General features: G+C 36.1%; 1 protein-coding gene across 5 annotated transcripts; it reads right to left on the bottom strand.

The window, feature by feature from the left end:
• Positions 1-347: 347 nt before the first annotated feature.
• Positions 348-16,521, bottom strand: LOC124822781 (uncharacterized). Of its 5 annotated transcripts, none has more exons than XR_015779809.1 (10): positions 16,217-16,520; positions 15,450-15,599; positions 4,325-4,539; positions 4,107-4,177; positions 3,842-4,004; positions 3,306-3,477; positions 2,713-2,871; positions 2,499-2,587; positions 1,703-1,872; positions 348-1,031 (listed from the first exon to the last, which is right to left on the bottom strand). XR_015779809.1 is itself a non-coding variant. In XM_088091771.1 (10 exons), the coding sequence occupies exons 1-9, from the start codon at positions 16,353-16,355 to the stop codon at positions 1,780-1,782; spliced, it is 1,251 nt and encodes a 416-aa protein (XP_087947897.1). In that variant the 5' UTR covers positions 16,356-16,520; the 3' UTR covers positions 348-1,031; positions 1,734-1,779. The 5 variants fall into 5 exon arrangements, 4 of the variants coding, with proteins under 4 accessions (XP_087947897.1, XP_087947898.1, XP_047150793.2 ...); XM_088091771.1 differs by having other exon boundaries at positions 1,734-1,872; XM_088091772.1 differs by lacking the exon at positions 1,703-1,872 and having other exon boundaries at positions 16,217-16,521.
• Positions 16,522-20,437: the final 3,916 nt, after the last annotated feature.

Genomic DNA, 20,437 nt, shown 5'->3' with positions numbered 1-20,437 from the left:
TGTTGGGGTTTAGATTTCACCGTCCTTATTTTCATGCATATAAAAATTCATCTTCTTCATTAAATTGTTATTGTCACTCTCTAAATTACTTAGAACTCGATGTCTCGGCATAAAAAGCATATCCTTAATTATTAGACCACAATATCTTGCATCCCTAATAATCAATTTTACATTATGAAAAGAAGCTTAAGACAACCAAACGTTTTATCCCTATGTCTAGGCAATGGTCCCTTTGGGTGAAATTCTCCGGATCCTGGTTCCTAGGTATTTTCCAATAACAAAGAAAGTCATACATCATGCTATGAGTGATCAAGACATAACAAGCATTGAGTAAAGGAGAAAATCACTAACAATTAATGAAAGAAGCATAAAATAATTCAAAAAACGTATTCAAATACATGAAAGTTTAGAGGTTACATCTTCCCCAACAACAAATGAGTTTAGTTCTCCATTTTCATGGAGAACCCAGGTGTATAATGATGGAAGAATGAGATAAAAACCCTAGAAAGAGAAGAGGATAGCTCCCTCATGCCAAATCTGCCTCCAAAGGGTCGAAAAGTGTGTTTCTGAGCTTCAGCCATCAAAAGATGTGAACCTTAGGGCGTTCAAGTCCTTAAATAGATAAAAAATAAGTCCAAAGGCCCAACACGCCGGCGCTCAGCGCCCCTACTTAGGGCAATCGAGTGAGCTTGCGAGAGAAGTGGCATTGAGGGCCCTAAAAGGGGCAACCAGGTGCTCAACGGTGGATTGAAATTGTTGCTCAGCGCCCCTGGAAGGGCGCCCAGGCGTGCTATGGTGCAGAGTGGCGCTGAGGGCCCCATAAAGGGCAACCAGGCGCCCTGCGCTGACGCAGAGGGCCCCAGAAAAGGGCAACCAGGCGTGGTTGATTTAGCTCTTGTGCCCAAGACCCCAAAAAAGGGTAACCAGGAATCCTGCGACCTTCTGTAACCTTCTCTTCTGGTGTTTTTTCTGTCCTTCCTAGGTTCCAACTCCTTGATACTTTAACTCCTCTTTCAAATCATTCCAATAACCTACAAAATCAAGGTAATTTAGTGATAAAATCATCAAGTATAACCTTGACTCTCTTATTCACAAAATTAAACTAAAAACAAAAGTTTAAACAAGCTTCAAAGTAAAAAAGGGTTAATTTAATATCAAAATTGCATCACAAATAACGATATATTCAACTGTTATCAATATCTAACCTATATATACTAATTTATGATTAATTAAAGTCTAAAAATTTTAGAGACTAAAAATTTCATAATAAAAATGATCAAAATAAACCATTTTACAAACTTAGTATACGTTTGATATGATATTAATCTAAATTATAGTCGTAGATAATAAATCTTAATATTCAAACATTATTTTTAATTACAATTTTATAAATTATTATTGTACTATGAAATATTGTTTTACTGTTACACTTTTAAAATGTTCCATATGTTTATCATTATTATTATTAGTATTATTTATTTTTAATGAAATATTTTAGAAAAGAGAGAACTATTTTAAATTATAACAAAAATAATGTATATACAAATAATTCATTATACTACTATGTAATCGCTTTCTATACTTATTATTTTCTTTTAAAGAAGGGTAATTTGAGAAAATAAAAGAAAGTTCTGATGTCCAAGGTTGAGAAACAGTAATGATAAGTCTGTAGTGTCTTCATCAGGAACACAACACAACTCACTCAGAAATTATGTATAAGAATTCCAAGTGACCTTATTCCTTCACATTCTAAGCCATTACTTATAAGTTCTGCAAATTTTAACCAACTTCATGTAGAGCAAAAACAGTGCTATCAACTTTTTCTGGATATCCCAGGACCATCTCAACTATCATTTCAGCAGTCCCCATAGCCTGCAATAATTTCTCCATAATCAGAAGAAAATTATCTAAATGTTTGTTCAGAGTGCATGCTAGTGTTAACAAAGCAAACAGATTTTGCAGTGTTAACCATAAATTATCATACACTATAAGTTGATTCTATATAACTACTTTAGGATCTAATTGAAGAAATTTATAAACTAAAAATAGCTCATATTTGAGTTAAGAAACAGATTTTGAAGAAATTCATATAAATTAACTTATTTTCTTTCTTATAAGGTTCTTAATTTTCTTATTTTTATTTGGTATTTAAGCTCATACTTTGTGTGGTCCTCTATCAGAAAAACTTGAGATACAACCATTCACCGGACTTTAATATCACTAGAGGATTGTCGAGGAGAAAGAGAAAATGCCAGTGAAACATGAGTCTAAAAGCTTCACATCAACTACAACCTAACATCTTAAGACAATAATTTTATAGGTCTTCTTCTGAATAAGGTGCTAAACTTTTTTGTTATTACTCAATATGAGACTTAGGTTCATACTTAGATTTTCAACGTATACTACATTAAAGTTAAGAAAAATATGATTTTAAATGTTTATATATATTTTATCTGAACATGCATAAAAATTAGTATAATTGCCAAGTGAGAACTGACCATTGAAAGCCCACACCCTTCGTGTCCAGCTGCAAGGAACACATTTGAAAGGCCAGGCACAGGCCCTATCACTGGCTTTTCGTCAGGCACTGACAAAGATAAGATTATGCAAATCAAACATAACATGGTCTCTGTATTTACATAGATTTTGGAAATTTAAATACAGTATCAATAGCTGAACTGCATAAGATTGCAAAGAGATATTGTGACTCACTGTAAGGTCGTAATCCTGTTCTCACTTTTCTAATTGCACTTAGATCTGGAAGGGAAAGCGTTTTCAATTTGGGAAAGAATTCTCCAGCTCTCTTCCATATGTGACTTACCACAGACTCATCCAAATCGGTGTTGAAACCAACAAATTCACGGCTACTCCCTAGACAATAGACAAGATTTTGGTTTGAAGAAGCACAAGAATTGCTAAAATTCTAAACCGATACTGAAGCATTTGCATCAAGTACAAAATTTTATCTGCTTCATAAAAACTAGATAACTGTTTATCAAGAAAATCATGACAGGGTTGGTTATGTTGATCCAAAAGATAAGAGTTTTCAATCCAAAAGCACATCTGAACAATTCAATATCGCAATACATTGCTCCCCAATAAACAACAAAACACCATCTTGTATATGCAAATGAAACCATAAGGGTCTAATAAAGGGGGAAACAATTGAATAACAGCTACCATAGACACTGTTTGATAGGAAATCCTTTCAAATACAAAAGATTATTCAGTATAAATTATAGTCAGAACTCAAAAGCAACATATGCAATCATCTGATGTATATGGGTCACGGAAAAGAAGTTTACCAAGTTGAAGATTCCCTGCTGCGTCTATATTTGCTGTCATTGAAACAGATAAGTTTTGTTCAGGATCAGACGATTCTATACCAGAAATCGTTGAATGTTTGAGATAAGATGCCTCCATCAAGCCATGATTCAATTTAAGGGAGTTGAAATTCTCAAGCACGAGTAGATGACCCTTCACACCAAACAGAAGAATGTATAAAAGGAATATAGGAATCAACCTAACAATCACTCTTACCCAAATAAAGTTTGCACATGTAAAAGATTACAGAAACAAGCCACGAAAACTGGTATTGCAATCAGCAAAACATGCTAAAAATATTCCGGCTGCTGCTAATAGTCATAAGCTTCTTGAAATGAAAGGAAATATTAGACAATAATGCAAAAACAATACATCCCATTCCTTTGGTTCAAGGCAAAAACAAACTGCATTGTTATTTGTCAGGAAAGAAAATTCCAAAAACTGTCACAACTCAATTCAATATACAAAATAAAGTGTACCAGAGGGTGATCAAGGATCAATATGTATATAAGCACACCTTTCTGGGTTTTACCGGAACATGTAAATCCATTTTCCAATTTCTAAACAAGTCTTGCATCAAGGAACCAGTCCAACAACCAGCAGCAACTATGACTGCTTTCTTGCTGTATATTGTGTTGTTGGAAGTCTGAACAGCTTTGACCTCCCCATTGATATCTGACCTAACCACAGAATGATGCAAAGCAGTAAACAAAATTTGTTTCCTGACTACTGCTTTCAGTGTCAGAGTTAGTGCAACCCAAAGAAGGGGAAACAAATTAAACCTGATGAAACGTTTCACTGGGTCATTGTAAAATTCAGTATATCTTCCTTTTGCTGCAAAATTCCTGTTAGTCTACACAACAGGAGTAAATTTGTAACTCTAAGTCCGAAGTCATATACCAGTTATGTTGCAAGTTTATTGTAGAAAGTAAACTTTAATAATTATTTACATGTTGCAAGTAAAAGATATGGAAAGAGAAATGAACCAAGAATACAAAACCTTTTCAATATATGCAACAGTCCGACGAGCATCCAATTGGCAGTCATCTGGTAGAAATGCAGCTCCACTATATTTGTCCACCAACAGATCAGGTTCCTTTCTAATCAATTCATTGCTACTTAGGTACTCTGCTTTCAACCCAGCTTCACAAAGTTGTTTCACCCACCCTTTTAGCATGTCTGATTCTTCTTCAGTTCTACCAATTAATAGGCTCCCTGTAGATCAAAAGATATGTCACACCATTGTTATGATAGTTGGGAAAAGAGACCTAAATTTCCATGATTACAAATATCAATGCCTCATGCATACTGCATATGATATGACACTTATTAAAGACTAAGGATCAATAGACACACCCTAACTGCTTCAGGATAATCCATAGCAACCAATTAGCATCTCAAGCTCACAATCATAGGATAGTGTATATAATAATATCTACCATTCCAGAGAATTAGGCAGGTAGATATACATTCTGTTGGAAATCAGCATGATATACAGCAAGTGATCTCTCTTTTTTCATACAAATTAGAGGTGCTGATGTCAAGAAAGTGCTTTTAGGAAATGTTTAGATATGTAGCCACATGGCACCAAAAGATCTACTGTTTAGAAGAGGAAATGTGTTACGCCCCAAATTTCAGAGTGTTATTGGTTATTACAAAAACCGGTAATTTTCAAAACTTTCTTATAATACGGAAACGTATTTTCAAAAACCTCAGCATTTAAATTTACATCGCATAATAGTTTCAAAATACTTGTCCAATTGCATTATTTAAAAAAAACCAAAATAATGAAAAAAATAAAATAACTCCAATTACATTGTTTTAAAAACTCAATTGCAATAGCTTTAAATAAAACCCAAGTTTGTTCCCCATCATCTCACGGATCTATCATGTTTTATCTTCATCTATAGCATCATCTGCTCCCTATAACATCACATATTATATGATCATCGCATTCACATGCACAAACACAAACATGTATGGGATAAGCCACCGATAAAACAATCATAGTAATAAGATACATACATACTGATTATATCAACAATAGTCAAACACCCCATACATAGAAGTAATAATAATAGGATTCCTAAACCTTTAATCCAACAATCAATCACGATAAATTAGTATATCCTTGAACCCCGATCCTCGATCCTCGATCATCACATATCTAGACCGCAATCTATCCATTCACCAACACCTATGTTGTCTACACCACATAATCCCATTACTATCAATATAGCATTCCTTGGAGCATCATCGTCTTCGATACACCACACTCATGACTATCCCAATCAAGAACAACACCATGATCGTCACTATACCATAATACCATAGTGGAAAGAGTCCATCTCACTCATGTACCCTACCTCACCGAATGTAGCCGCTCCTACAGTCCACCTATAGCCTCCCCTATAGGACACCTGTAGTCTCCCATACAGATCATCAACTTCCAATGCATACAAGGCAAAAGGAAGCACATATCCACAGATAGAACCAGGATTTACGAGGTACAACAAGTAGACTTAACCTCCACTCTCATGCTCAGCAATCACATACTCAGGTGCATCCCAACACTCACTCATGCTCCACTCTCAACCACAAGTCAAACTAACCTAAACATAACCATTAACCTCAATCTCTTATTATCATCATGTTCCACAGCTCCTCAGGCTTGGTTCACGTTCATTCTTCATCAAATTCGTCATTTTTCACCAAAATGCACTGTGATGATCAATTATCACTTAAGATAATCGATTCATTACTACCCAAACCACCCATGAGTAAAATCAAAGCAACACACCCCAAGAACCACACCTACAACGGTAGAGAACTCTACCCCTCGTGCATAAGTTACACCACCAAAAACTCCACCGTTTAAACCAAATAACGTGATTTAAGAAATACACAACATCTATAATCACAACCATAGAGATTTATCTCCCCTTACAACATTATCATAAATTGATCAATGCATTCAGAATAATACTAAAATAAACATCAAATCACCAATATAACATTTATATCACAGTAGTTAAGTTCTTATTGCAATTCCATCACACCAAACAACATCAATTCATAATAAGATTATAACAACCAATGCGATAACAACACCTACATTCCCTTAGAGGAAATCATGTTTAACCCATTAGCTTTGCACCATCTGTCCATTTAAGGCAACTCGTGTCTATCCAATCATCATTATAAATGTATGTCAACTTCCATACGTCACCATATCATTCATGTTTATCAAAACAAGATGGTTCTAGTGGTCCTCAGCCGTAGCTTTGGACCTGTTTCCCCTGTTCCCAACTGTTCACCCCAGCACTAAACTCAACACGAGTCGGAACCCTTCGGGTGAGACCTTCATCCCTTTCTACCCTCTCGCAAGAGGAAAGAGCAGCACTCGAATCTCTGTCCCTTCCACTGCCCCTCCAAGACGGAGACTCATCTCTTCCACCGCCACTTAAAGATGAAGAGATCAACCTTTCTACCCTTCCACAAGAGGAAAGATGACTACCTTTCTACCCCCTATAAAGAGGAAAGGTTCCACCGCCCATCATAGGCGAAGAGACCCATCTCTTCCACTGCCTTTTAAAGACGAAGAGATCCACCTTTCTATCCCCTCATAAGAGGAAAGGTGACTACCTTTCTACCCCCTCGAAAGAGAAAAAGGTAGCACTCAAATCTTAGTCCCTTCCACTGCCCATCATGGACAAAGAGACCCAGCTCTTCCACCGCCCATCATGGACGAAGAGACTCATCTCTTCCACCGCCTTTTAAAGACGAAATGATCTACCTTTCTACCCCTTACAGGAGGAAAGGTACAACACCGGATTAACGAAGTATAGCCCGAAGACATATAAAACATAACCCACCATCACACCACATGGTTGGTTGAACCTCGTGACTCTCTCACTAAGCTAACCAATGATCACGGAAAACCATTATCGCTCTTCTCTTTCCCTGCCTCACACAGGTGAAAGAGAGACCCTAACTTTAAGAGTATCAGCGCCACCACACTGAATAACTTCCTACTCTTGAACAATATCACACAGGAAGGGATACTCTATTATCATCCCAAATAATCAATTATTCCTAAAACCACACTCAAAACCAACGCGTAGATAATCGATTATAACTAATGATAATCAATTATTGCCAAATTGAAACACATCGTAGACATGATTCAAGCATTCAAAAATACATACATCAACCCTAGATCACGTGCAAACATAGTTAACACATCATACATGCATTCAAGCATCACATACCCATGTAAACATACTAAGACACATATAATACATCACTTGAATCATCCAGATCCAATCATGGACATGTTATACCACCAATAATAGGGTACAAAAGAGTCTCCGATAAAAACAACAAAATAGGGTTTTCGATCAGCCAAACTAACTAAGCATAATGCATACAAATGACAACCAAGAAGATGAAAATTCTCCAAAACAAAGCTGCTGATGCGAGGCTGCTTTCTCCCAAACTAGACCTCCGATTGACGATCCGAACGGTCATCATGAAGAACCATACGTCTAGAACCCACTGTCCATAAATTAGCCCAATCCAACGGTAAACGACTTCACAATGATGAAAACACCAGTGCAGGTTTTGTGTTATGCGAGAATAATTTCCTCTTTTCCTTTGGGCTGTTTTCTCCCAAATTAGACCTCTGATTGACGATCCGAACGGTCATAATGAAGACCCATACGTCTGGAACCCACTATCCACAAATTGGCCCGATCCAACGGTGAACGACTTTACAACGACGAAAACACTAGTGCAGGTTTTGTGTTATGCAGGAATAATCTCCTCTCTTCCTTTGTCTCTCACTTGTCTTTTCTCTCTCTTCAAATGACTCTAATATGCCCTACTAATCTAACCCATCTCCACTAAAACAAAGTGAAACATAATGGTCCACATTATTTGGCCTCTCTATATAGAAAGGGATCCCAATAACCCAACACTTACAACATATATTTGTATGAAAACCTTCAAACATCATAACTTTGTTCTCCCTTAGTATCAAACCCTCTATTGGGATAACCCAACAAACCATATATACATTCATAGGAAAACCCCAACACAAATATTACATAAACCCTATGCCCTTTCATACACAAATCCTTGTCCAACAATAACAACATATAATCATAATCATAATCATATAAACATGTATCAACAAGGATTATCAATCCAAAATAACCAAGAACACATATAACATACAACAATAAACAAAGGTAAGTTTCCCTATACCTTGGCCAATCATAAGGTTTTATCTACAACCACCAATCTTCCTTTACACTAAGAGTTTCTCGTCGCTCTCTCTCTTCTTCTCCTAAAACGCCAATCTCCTTTCTTCTTTTGTTTTCCCTCTTTGATTTAGAGTTTCTAAACACAAATCCACCCAACTCTATATCTAATATTTTCTTACTTATAATAATACTTTTTATTCTAATTTATTATAAATAGTTTATCAATAATATATATTATTATTATCTAGCCATAATATCTAATTATATACAATAATATCTTAATATATCATTTAAAATGTCTACAATATCTAATAATAATAATAATAATATCTCTTTTAAATATCTAGAGGGCTTGATTGATCCCTCTCATAATCTTCTGTTTATAAAAATAAATTGATACAAGAATACATGATAAATAGGGTAATCTAGACACAATATAATCATGATAAATAGAATAATCCTAGACACAATATAATCATGAAAATTAGGATAACCCTAGACATAATATAATCATGATAAATAGGGTAAATATTCTAACACTCCCCCTCAAGTTGGAGCATACAAATTGTATGTGCCAAGCTTGGAATAAATTAACTCAGTCCAACAAAATCAACTTGTCCAAAATGTCGAGGCAATAGACGTTGTAACTCTGGCTTCAAATAAGATGTACATATGCTTCAGACCATCAAGAGAGAATGTCTATAAATCAAATTGGACTCACAAACCAGCGTAACCAAAGAGACTCCTCATAAGCTTATGGAGAATAATATTGGACAACCACGAAACTTCATCTAGCACCATGAACCTTCAAAAGTAGGATGACTTTGACAAAGTTGATTTCCATCAAAAGTGAATGATGAGTGGTAGACAACGACAAACTGCAGAGACTGGATTGCCATCAAGTAAAGATGGGGCCTGCATGGCTAAAAGCGACAAAAATGCACGGACTGCTATCTCTGACTAGTTGGGGCCTGCAGTGGCTGAAAGGGACAAAACTGCAGGAACTGCCATCTCTGACTAATTGGGGCCTACAGTGACTGAAAGCAGGGACTGTCATCTCTGACTAGTTGGGGCCTCTGACTAGTGTTTGACTAGTGGCTGGAAACATACTCCCCCTCACTGCAGGGACTAAATTGCCATTACTGACTGATGGGCCTGCAGGGACTAAATTCCCATTACTATTGATGGTCTAAATTGCCATCAAGTAAGGATTACTCCTCATAAGCTTATGGAGAATAATATTGGACAACCACGAAACTTCATCCAGCACCATGAACCTTCAAGTCGGATGACTTTGACAAAGTTGATTTCCTTCAAAAGTGAATGATGAGTGGTAGACAACGACAAACTGCAGAGAATGGATTGCCATCAAGTAAGGATGGGGCCTGCAGTGGCTGGAAGGGACAAAACTGCAGGGACTGCCATCTCTGACTAATTGGGGCCTGCAGTGATTAAAAGCAGGGACTGTCATCTCTGACTAGTTGGGGCCTCTGACTGGTGTCTGACTAGTGTCTGACTAGTGGCTGGAAACATACTTCCCCTCACTGTAGGGACTAAATTGTCATTACTGACTGATGGGGCCTGCAAGGACTAAATTTCCATTACTGATTGATGGAGCCTGTAGGGACTAAATTGTCATCAAGTAAGGATGGAGCCTGCAGTGGACAAAAACATACTATAGGGATTAAATTCCAATAAGTGACTGATGGGGCCTGTAGTGGTTGAAAGATACTCCCCTCACGGTGAATGACGAAAACTGTGAAGGTGGAAGGTCATAATGATCTCCCTTATTCACCAAAGCACCACTAGGAACCATGGTAGAATTATGTTGAGAACTGTAAGGATGACAGATTCAAGGAACAAAGATTGAGACTTATGATGACATTAAAGGCCAAAGACAGGTTGGAGGTCCAAAGGTTCTGTGCTAAACTACTCTCAAATGGTGATACTTAGCACTGTATCACAAGAAGTACGGGCTAAACAAACTAGCCACGAGCCCAAGGAGAAAGTGACCAACAAAGATTGAAGAAAAAAGTGACAAAGTGGCGTCAAGAGCGGTTTGCTGACTTTGAAATCAGGAACCAAGGACGTATATGGACTCAACATGATTCGGCGAGTCAAACAATGATGAAACAGAGATCTAAAGGACTTAGGGTTCCAAAAATATCAAAGAATAAAACCCTAGGTCTGAGTTACAGACATCGAAACTAAGAAACAAGTACCAAAACGCACTCAGGAGCTCCGATGAGACGAATGGCAATGTTGTAGTGTAATTTCGACACGCATGACAAACACACTTGGAATGGCAAGGAATAGTGGTTGATGGTGACAAACTTATGTGGACAGCTCCTCACAGTGGCAAAATAGTGCCAATTAGACAACGGCAAACGACGCTGGACAACGACAAACGGCACCGGATAGCGGACAAACGGCACCGAACAGTGGCAAACAGCACCAGACAGCGGCAAACAGCACCAAACAGTGGCAAGTTGTGAACAACAACTAGGGTTTGGAGACTAGACAGAGAACAAGACTGCTCATTGAGGTATTTCATAAAAGATGAAATTTTTAAGGCTGCCGGTGGCGGCAGCCACGGGCCACCGGCGACAACCAAGACAAAGTAGGAAGAGACTCAGACAACTTGCTCTGATACCAACTTGACAATTAAACTGTAAAATAATTCTAGAAGGCTTGATTGATACCTCTCATAATCTTCTATTTGTAAAAATAAATTGATACAAGAGTATATGATAATTAGGGTAACCTAGACACAATATAATCATGATAAATAGGGTAACCTAGACACAATATAATCATGATAAATAGGATAACCCTAGACATAATATAATCATGATAAATAGGGTAAATATTCTAACAAATAATAATAATATCTCTTTTAAATATCTAAACTCACTAAAATTATATCTCATATTTTTCAGGATTTTACAAAATGGCTTTGAACAATGTTCCCAACACTTCAAGAAGGCATATGTCACTGATGCATGCTATCAAACAAAATGAAATCTAAAATACTCCCTACAATACTAAATGTACTTATTAGTTAGAATTTGAGGATATTTCTTCAATATGACAAGCTACCATCTTGTGAGTTTCCAATGGATCTTTTCTTCATCATTTATAGCTCATTTAATGAAAACAAATCGTTTCCCATAAAGTTTGAGAATACTTATAGTTTACATGAGAACACTTGTAATGATTTTGAATAAGAGCATTATTTGAGTGTAGATTTTTTTTTGTAATTGTGAATCATTCTCTTCTTATAGTATATCAAAACTTTTGTTACGTACCTGAGTACGTAAACTAGCCAAATACAACCTTTCACACTCTCTCACACGTAACAGAACAATAAATGAATGATATTGGATGAATGAATCTCTTTTATTGATGGTAATATCTAAATAAACAAGGGTAAACAATAATTGGGAGCATAACCTCCTTCAATTACTTTGAGAGCATAACCTCCCTCACAAGACAATAATGTTTGTCACAAAACTCAATAATCAAAAGCATGTCTTTAACCCTAGACTCTAACTTTATTTATATTAATTATTTCTCGCCCATCTCTTATTAAATATTTCTCTAGAATATATCTGCATTTAATATAAATATCCTTATATTTAATATTTAATATAAATATCCCTATATTTAATATAAATATCTCTCCGTATATTATCCTAGCATATATCCTTAATTATAAATATCTTATATTGAATATTTCCCTAAATATATATTTATTTACTCTAATTAACTTATACTATATTTATTTACTCTAATTAACTTATACTAAATATTCTCTCTGCTCATATACTTTCCAACCCTTATTATTACCCCTACCTTATATCGTAACATTACTCCCCGCTGCAAAACAACCTTATCCCCAAGGTTGGATTGGGGAGCTTGATCTCATGGCTCCTCATCAATTCAAGTCTGGAGGTTTGGGTGGTGGAAATTCTTCCTCGTCCTCTGCATATATCAGGACTCTCAAACTCTTGTCCGGACAACGGTGAGCAGGACCGAACCGCTCTCCGCATCTAAAGCACCTTCCTTCTTTCCTACGTTTTTCATATTCCTCATAAGGTAGATCCCTCACGTTTCTTTCCTTTCGTCCGGTCCCCACATTCTCCGTGATGTCCGCTCGGCTCTCCACGGCAGTTACCGTTCGGCCTTGGTTAGGGCGACTGAGCTCCAGTCGCGTATCCACCCCGTTCGGTTTTTCTCCAGATTGATTCTCGATCACACTTCCACTCCCAGCCTTCACCCCCCCTTGGAACTCTTCCACGTCCTTTGCCAGTCTCATAACGTCCATCAACTCCCGCGGATCAAGCAATCTGAGTTGATTACGGATACCCTCCTGCAATCCTGCCATAAAGTACCCCATCAGCTGTGCGTCGGGCATTGTTTCCGTTTGGCCGACCAAGACTTCAAATTCTTGGATGTATTCTTCCACGGTTCCTGATTGTTTACAGGCTGCCAGTCTCTCGAAGACGGTTCCCCGGTTTCTTCCTCCAAAATGGATCACCATTGACTCCTTTAATCCTGCCCACGAACGGTTCCTGGCCTTCTCCCTCCAAAATTTGAACCAGTGTTCCGCTATTCCCTCCATGCTGATATAGGCTAGGCGCAACTTTTCTTCCTCCGACACTCCTTGTAGCTCAAAGAATTTATCCGCTCTATTGATCCAATTTGACAGATCACTTCCTTCAAATAGGGGTAAATCTACCCTTCTCCAATTTGGCTGCTCCTCTCGATGTCCACTATCCAGCCTGCCGCCATCTCTCTCATACTCCTCATACCTTCTCCCGTTGACAGAACCCTGACTTCCATATGAATTTCCTTCATGTCGTCGACCTTGCTCTCCCATCACCTTCATTAGTTCATGAACTGCTGCCTCCAATCCTCCCATGGAGATTTCTATGACCTCCAATTTCCCTTCAATTGCATTCACTCTTTCCTCCATGATGTCTTTCCTCTTCTCAATAGGATCCGACAGTTTCCTCCCTTGACGATCCGGCAGGTCGGACCAATTGTTACGTACCTGAGTACGTAAACTAGCCAAATACAACCTTTCACACTCTCTCACACGTAACAGAACAATAAACGAATGATATTGGATGAATGAATCTCTTTTATTGATGGTAATATCTGAATAAACAAGGGTAAACAATAATTGGGAGCATAACCTCCTTCAATTACTGAGATCATAACCTCCCTCACAAGACAATAATGTTTGTCACAAAACTCAATAATCAAAAGCATGTCTTTAACCCTAGACTCTAACTTTATTTATATTAATTATTTCCCGCCCATCTCTTATTAAATATTTCTCTAGAATATATCTGCATTTAATATAAATATCCTTATATTTAATATTTAATATAAATATCCCTATATTTAATATAAATATATCTCCGTATATTATCCTAGCATATATCCTTAATTATAAATATCTTATATTGAATATTTCCCTAAATATATATTTATTTACTCTAATTAACTTATACTATATTTATTTACTCTAATTAACTTATACTAAATATTCTCTGTGCTCATATACTTTCCAACCCTTATTATTACCCCTACGTTATATCGTAACAACTTTTCTCCTCCATCTTTGTCTAATTTATATTAGGCCAAAATCTATTCCTCATGTACTCGACAATATCTTCCATTGTTGAGACTTTGACTTGGCGTCAAGAGCTTAAATTTTCTCAAGAGGAACTTTGAGACAGGAATAAAAGAAGCTGAAAAGTCAGAAAGAAAACCACATATAAAAACCGCTAAACAGAAAACTCCAAATCAAAAATAGTTTCTAATTAGGGGCGGGCAAAAAACCCATTTAAAGTCACTGATCTACTTTTGTTCTCACCCAATCCATTTAAAATCCATTTTATGAAAGATCCAATCCATTTAAGATCCATTTTATTAAATATGGGTTTTAATCTGATCTATATTTTTTAGTTTTTTTGGATTGGATATCCATTCTTTTAATAGCCATTTTCAAATAGGGAAAATCTAAATTTCCAATCTACATTTTCGATCTAAATTTTCAGAAACATCGAGACCGTCTTGGCCGTGCCAAAGGTAAAGATGGTCGGGCTCTATCAGTGATGAAAAGGTATACAAACTTCAAAAAGGCTCTATCTTATTTGAAACAAGCTACAATAGTCATAGTACAATAGAACTAAATGGTTTCTAAAATAAGACTTTTCACCGGGTGAGAATGAAGTCACTCAGTATGTCAAATGGAAAAATCTCAAGTGATACAAATCTCAAATCGAGTAGAGATCAGAACAAATTATAATATATAAAAAAGAATAAATTTTATCTTCCAAAATCTGTTTTGTATGTTGAATTAGGCCACAGTACCTTAATATGGTATGGTGTCACCCACTGTCAGGCTCCCATCATTCCCCTTAATTTCTTGAGTAAATAAGAGCACTTATAGTGATTACTTGTTACTAATGAGAACGAGGGCTCTCTAGCCTTACACAAGCAGTTGGATTTTTTTGTAATCGTGAAACATTCTCTTCTAGGAACATTTAAAAAAATTTCTTAATTTTTATCTCACCTGAATTCCACCAAAATTTATTTTGCATTTACTCACATAATCTCTTCCATTGTCAGCACTTTAAGATTATGTGTTCTCTCTACAGAGGTGCTGTGAAAGCATTTGCATATAAAAGGAAAAACCATGATTGTAACACAAACTTTATGTGTTCTCTCTACTAAAGATGCAAGTTTTATATGCAGCTTCAAATTCTGCGAGATACATTTGCATGTCTCCCTTCCAAATTGCAGATGAAACAAAGAAATTTATAGAAAGATGGAACTACATACCACATTTTTTCCAGCCCAGCTCCACCATAGGATCCAAGCCTTCCTCTTCTATGCTGTGTGCCAGCATTTTCCAAAGTTGGTGGCTCCTCTGAGAAAGATCCCATATAGCACTCCCAGGGGTTTTGTATATCATCCACAGATATCCCTGTCCTAAAACAAACTAAATTGTAAACCATTTTCGTTGTAAATCACTTTTTCTTGTCTATAAATAGAAATATTAGATATCTAATCTGTTTCTATATTTTTATATCACATATCTCTTAAATAATTATAATTTACAACTACTTTTTTCAAGTTTAAATACAGAATACTTATATGTGAAGTATACACATATAAGTATAGGAACTACACACGAACACCTCTATTACGGGCTTTCACTGTCAACACCTATGTAAAATACAGACAGTGTGAATACTGGTCTGCACTTACTGTAATAATACCAATGGTTACAGATGCCATAAATGGGTTGAATGAGTTAAAAATTATTCTTTCTAACCCAATAATAATAACTTAAGATCATGAGCTATATCACAGGAATTATCTTATAAAATTCGATTGAGCAGAGATAAATTATTACATCAGTTTAAAAAAATTACATAAAAAACTTGCATAAGAATTAATTTTTTTCTAAAAATATAGTATTATACTCTGAATTTAGAAGACAATTTTAAGTCAATTTTTAGTGTTGTAACTAGATTTATTTGATTTAACCTGTGATGATAATCCAAATTGTTCTTGTATTGCAAATAAGAGATGGAGGTTAGTACCAGCGCCAGTAGAACCGGAACAAGGAACTTCCTTATCGATTATGGCGACGGAGAGATCGGAAGAGATGAGGAAGTGGCGAGCGATGGTCAACCCAATGATGCCAGCTCCCACTATAACCACGTCATATGCTTCAGCCATAGCACTCTGCTGCCGTTGAAACCCTTCAACAAAACTTCCTATTTGTTGCTTCCACTGAACAACCACAACTTCGTTGCTCGCACTGTCGCTGATCTTCTGTCTGCTTGGTTTTCGATACGCATTCTCCACTCTTCATTTTGCTATCAGTTTCATAAGGTAAAACATTGAAGGATCCTTATAAATTTAGAAATAAAAATGCTATTAAACTTTATCATTTTAATTCTGAATGTGTAAATTGAGAGATAAACGTGTTTCTTTTTATTGCAATAATATTGAGTTGACATTTTTTTAAGATTTTATTATATAATAATACAATTAAATTATATTAGTGTCTTATTTTTTATATTAAGTTGGTCACAATTGTTTAGAAATTAATTTTTTTATTAATTATTAACTCAATTTTGTACTTAAAATAAATTTGCATACGTTTACAATATATTGATATCTTAAACATAGAAATAAACCAATAAGAGTTGTTGTAAAACAATAATTTAATGAATAATATACTTCATTTTTATAGTTAACATTTTACATCAGAACTAATATAATGAACAAGAACCTTGCCAATCACTCTCCAATTTTGGTCCCTCTCTCAATCCTAATTTTGATCCCTCTTACTCAATCAATTAACAATTTCGAATCATGGAACCCTAATTTCGTGACAAATATTTTCGATTTCAAATGTTAACAGATTAAAAATGCTTAAAATATGAGTATCCACGTATCATGTGCTCTAATATGCCATGTAGTTTAATGAAACTAGGTCATAGCGACATGTCAGTTTAAATTTAATCTTATTATCCCAATTTAACGGCAGAGATCCAATTGTAATGGTTTTTCACATTTAGAAACTCAATTGAGCCAAATATAAAATAAAAGAACTATTTGGGAAAACCTGACATAAACAAAAACTATCTAAATCATTAAACCAAAAAATTATAATTACAATATACCTATGATACAAAGAAAATCTCGTATAGAAAAAATGATAATCACTACAAAAATATGCAATTTTTCTAGGGGTTACTTTTTATGTTACCAACGGTTTTAACCCCCGGAAAGCACATTTCACGCGGTTGGGAAAACTGTTGAGAAAACCTGCGCCGCTAAGTAAGTATTGGCATTTTTTCACAAAACCACCGCAATTTCTGAGGGTTTTTCCAGAACCGACGGTATTACCGAGGGTTTTTGAAAACTGCCGAAATTTCCCGAGGTTTTGTGAAAATCATCGGTATTAGCAGGGGTTTACGAAAATCGTCGAAATTTTCAAGGGTTTTGTGAAAACCACCGATATTAGCGGGGTTACTCAAAAACCGCCGGAACTAGCTGGGGTTCTCTCAAAACCACCCCTATTTTGCATGGTTTAGTTAACTGGGGTTTTAAAACCGCCAGAAATGTATATAGTTCATTTTTTTTTCATTGTAATAAAATTATGTCAGAGTGGCTGCAGCGGAATGGTTAGCATGGGATAACAAACCAAGAGGGTTTTTAATACGAACGTGTGCCTTTTAATTTCTACTCAATTAAACTTACTAAGCAAATAATAAAGACAAATAAAGAGAGTAAAGTTGAGAGAAATTTGCACAGATAATTTTATCCTAGTTCGGATCTTACCAATCCTACGTTCAGTCGCTTATCTCAAAACAAGATAAACAGTTTACTACTCACAAAATAATTACAAATTACAATCACAAAGAAACAATTTGTAAAAGTTTAGAAACCACCTATCTTGATACCACAAGAGATGAACCTGCACCTCCTTTGAGTCTTCACAAAGGATGAACACCTCTTCTGAATACTTCACGAAGGATGAACTTCCTCTTCCGAACACCTCCTCAGGCACACTGATGGACAAATTTATGAACACCAAAATATGATGTCACAAACTTGTTTTTCAATCGGCAAGTATGACCGAATCGTTCAAGTAATAAACTTGGTAAGACCAAGTATCGTTCTTCCCAAAGGACTCACGGCCTAGTTTAGTTGTGTGGTTTCTTGATTAGCTAAGACTTAAAAGACGAAATATTTGGGTTTTATATGCAAAAAACGAAAATTAAATATGTATGCATGAAGTTTTGATCAATGGCAAAAAGCCAAAGATAAACACTTTCAATGAAATTTATGTATGAATATGTTGTTGGGGGTCAATTTCATCTTATCCACTCTCATATATTTTAGGAATCCAACATTCAAATCATCATTGTTAATGCCACTCTCTAAAGTACCTTCCAAGAAGGCTTCTCCCTAATCACGAGTTCATACAATTCCTAGCATTCCTAATGATCAGTTCATAAGTGCAGGAGCTTAACGACAACCAATATCATATTGGGAGAAATTCCCCGGATCTAGACTTCCCCGTACGCGCCCGTATCGACAAAACCAATAATCATGCATCGAATGAGTTAAACAATGCAAGCATTAAGCAAAGAGGAAAAACCCTAACTAATGATGAAAGAAAGCATAGATCTTAAATAAAAGATGTAAAAACAAATTCCATATATGAGAGCTTCAAATGATTACATTGATTCCCCAACAAACATACAAGGTTTAGTTCACCATATTCATGGGGAACCTAGATGAACAATAATGAAAGAATGAAAGAGATAGAAAAACCCGTGAAAGAGAAGAGGAGAGCTGTCACCATCTCCCAATCTACCCCAAGGGGTGGAAGAGAGAGTGTTTGCTTCGTTTCTGCCAAAGATACCTAACCCTAGGAAACCCTAAAGCTTAAATACCATTCGTAAATTACAAAAACTTAGGTCCAAGCCCATTAAAGTGCCGCTCAGCGGTAAATTACCGCTCAGCGGTAAGTGCGTGTCTTGTTTTCTCCCCTCAGCGGCCATTTTGCCCCTCAGCGGATCTCCCGTGAGTGCCTGAGTGCCGCTCAGCGGTAAACTGCCGCTGAGCGGTGACTTCGGCTTCTCCTTTTGCACTTTTTGATTGTCTTTTCTGATTTCATCTCTCTCCTTCTTCACTTCTTTCACCAAATTCACCTTAAAACCTGCACAAAAACACTGAAATCAAGCATAAACCTGTCCAGCTCTCTTATTTCTAAAAATATAAAGAAAAGCATGATTTCAAGCTAGTTTCTAAGTGTAAAGGTTGCTTTTAGTGTCAATTTTAATCATAAAATAACAGTTTTTCAACTGTTATCACAACCCCAAACTTAAAACTTTGCTTGTCCTCAAGCAAATAAGATGTAACTCATCTTCAACCAATTCATATGATGGTTCACTCATTCAAAAATCCTCTTTTCAAGATAAGTAACAACTTCACTCAAACTTATGACCAAGAGTTCAATCAATGTGCACATGCTTTAGTGTTCACAAAGTCATTTAAATTCCAACAAATGCTATTTTCATGAATGATCAATCAATTAAGCATGGATGTTCATGTGTTCATGTAATATTTCCTCACTAAGTCAAGTGTTTCACTCACACTCAAGTGTATAAGAGATGATCACTCATTCACTCTACTATCACAATGTCATGAATCAACTTTGCCTTTCATTTTACCACAATCAAAAACATTCACAAGCATGCATCATCACAAGGACTTTTCTATGGCTTATAATGTGGCTGGGCTAACAAGAAAATTGGTTTTTCTGGATCACAAAATCCTTGAGTTAAGAGAATCATACAACACAATCATCTTATTCTTTCCCAACTTTCTTTTGCCTTTGCATTGAGCTTTGCTTCTTTTTCTTTTCTTTTCTTTTTCTTTGCATATTCTTACTTTTTAGCTCTTAGCTCAATGCTTTTCATGTTTTCCCAACAACCCCAAACTTGAACATTTAACAATACCACACAAGATCTTCTACTTAACTCAAGGTAAAGATTTTCAATCAAGGTTTCAGTGTATTCAAGGCTAAGGGTTCAAAGGATTGAACACAAAGTGTTCTCTTTTAGTGGGCTAATTTATGAATTTGGCCAATAAAAAGGGTTCCAACAAACGGCCTTGATCACATGATGCAAAACAAGCAATTGATTCAATCATAGAAAACCTGGGCAAAACCATTCATGCTTTCAAAGTAATAGCATTCAACAATAACAACTCTGGAGCTCAAAATCTCACATATAAGC

Source organism: Vigna umbellata, chromosome 5, assembly GCF_029865625.1.
Source record: "Vigna umbellata cultivar VRB3 chromosome 5, Vumbellata_1.0, whole genome shotgun sequence".
In the NCBI taxonomy this organism is placed as follows: domain Eukaryota; kingdom Viridiplantae; phylum Streptophyta; class Magnoliopsida; order Fabales; family Fabaceae; genus Vigna; species Vigna umbellata.
The sequence above is the reverse complement of the archived record's forward strand: the minus strand, read 5'-3'. Positions and strand labels throughout refer to the sequence as shown.

What these genes read in the sequence shown, in the direction of transcription:
- LOC124822781 (XM_088091771.1), bottom strand. Translation starts at nt 16,355, where the DNA reads ATGGCTGAAGCATATGACGTGGTTATAGTGGGAGCTGGCATCATTGGG. An exon ending in GCTGGGCTGGAAAAAATGTG is followed by an intron (nt 4,540 to 15,449) that starts GTATGTAGTTCC and finishes TTTGATCTACAG; the next exon opens with GGAGCCTATTAATTGGTAGA. An exon ending in TTCCGGTAAAACCCAGAAAG is followed by an intron (nt 3,478 to 3,841) that starts GTGTGCTTATAT and finishes TTTGGTGTGAAG; the next exon opens with GGTCATCTACTCGTGCTTGA.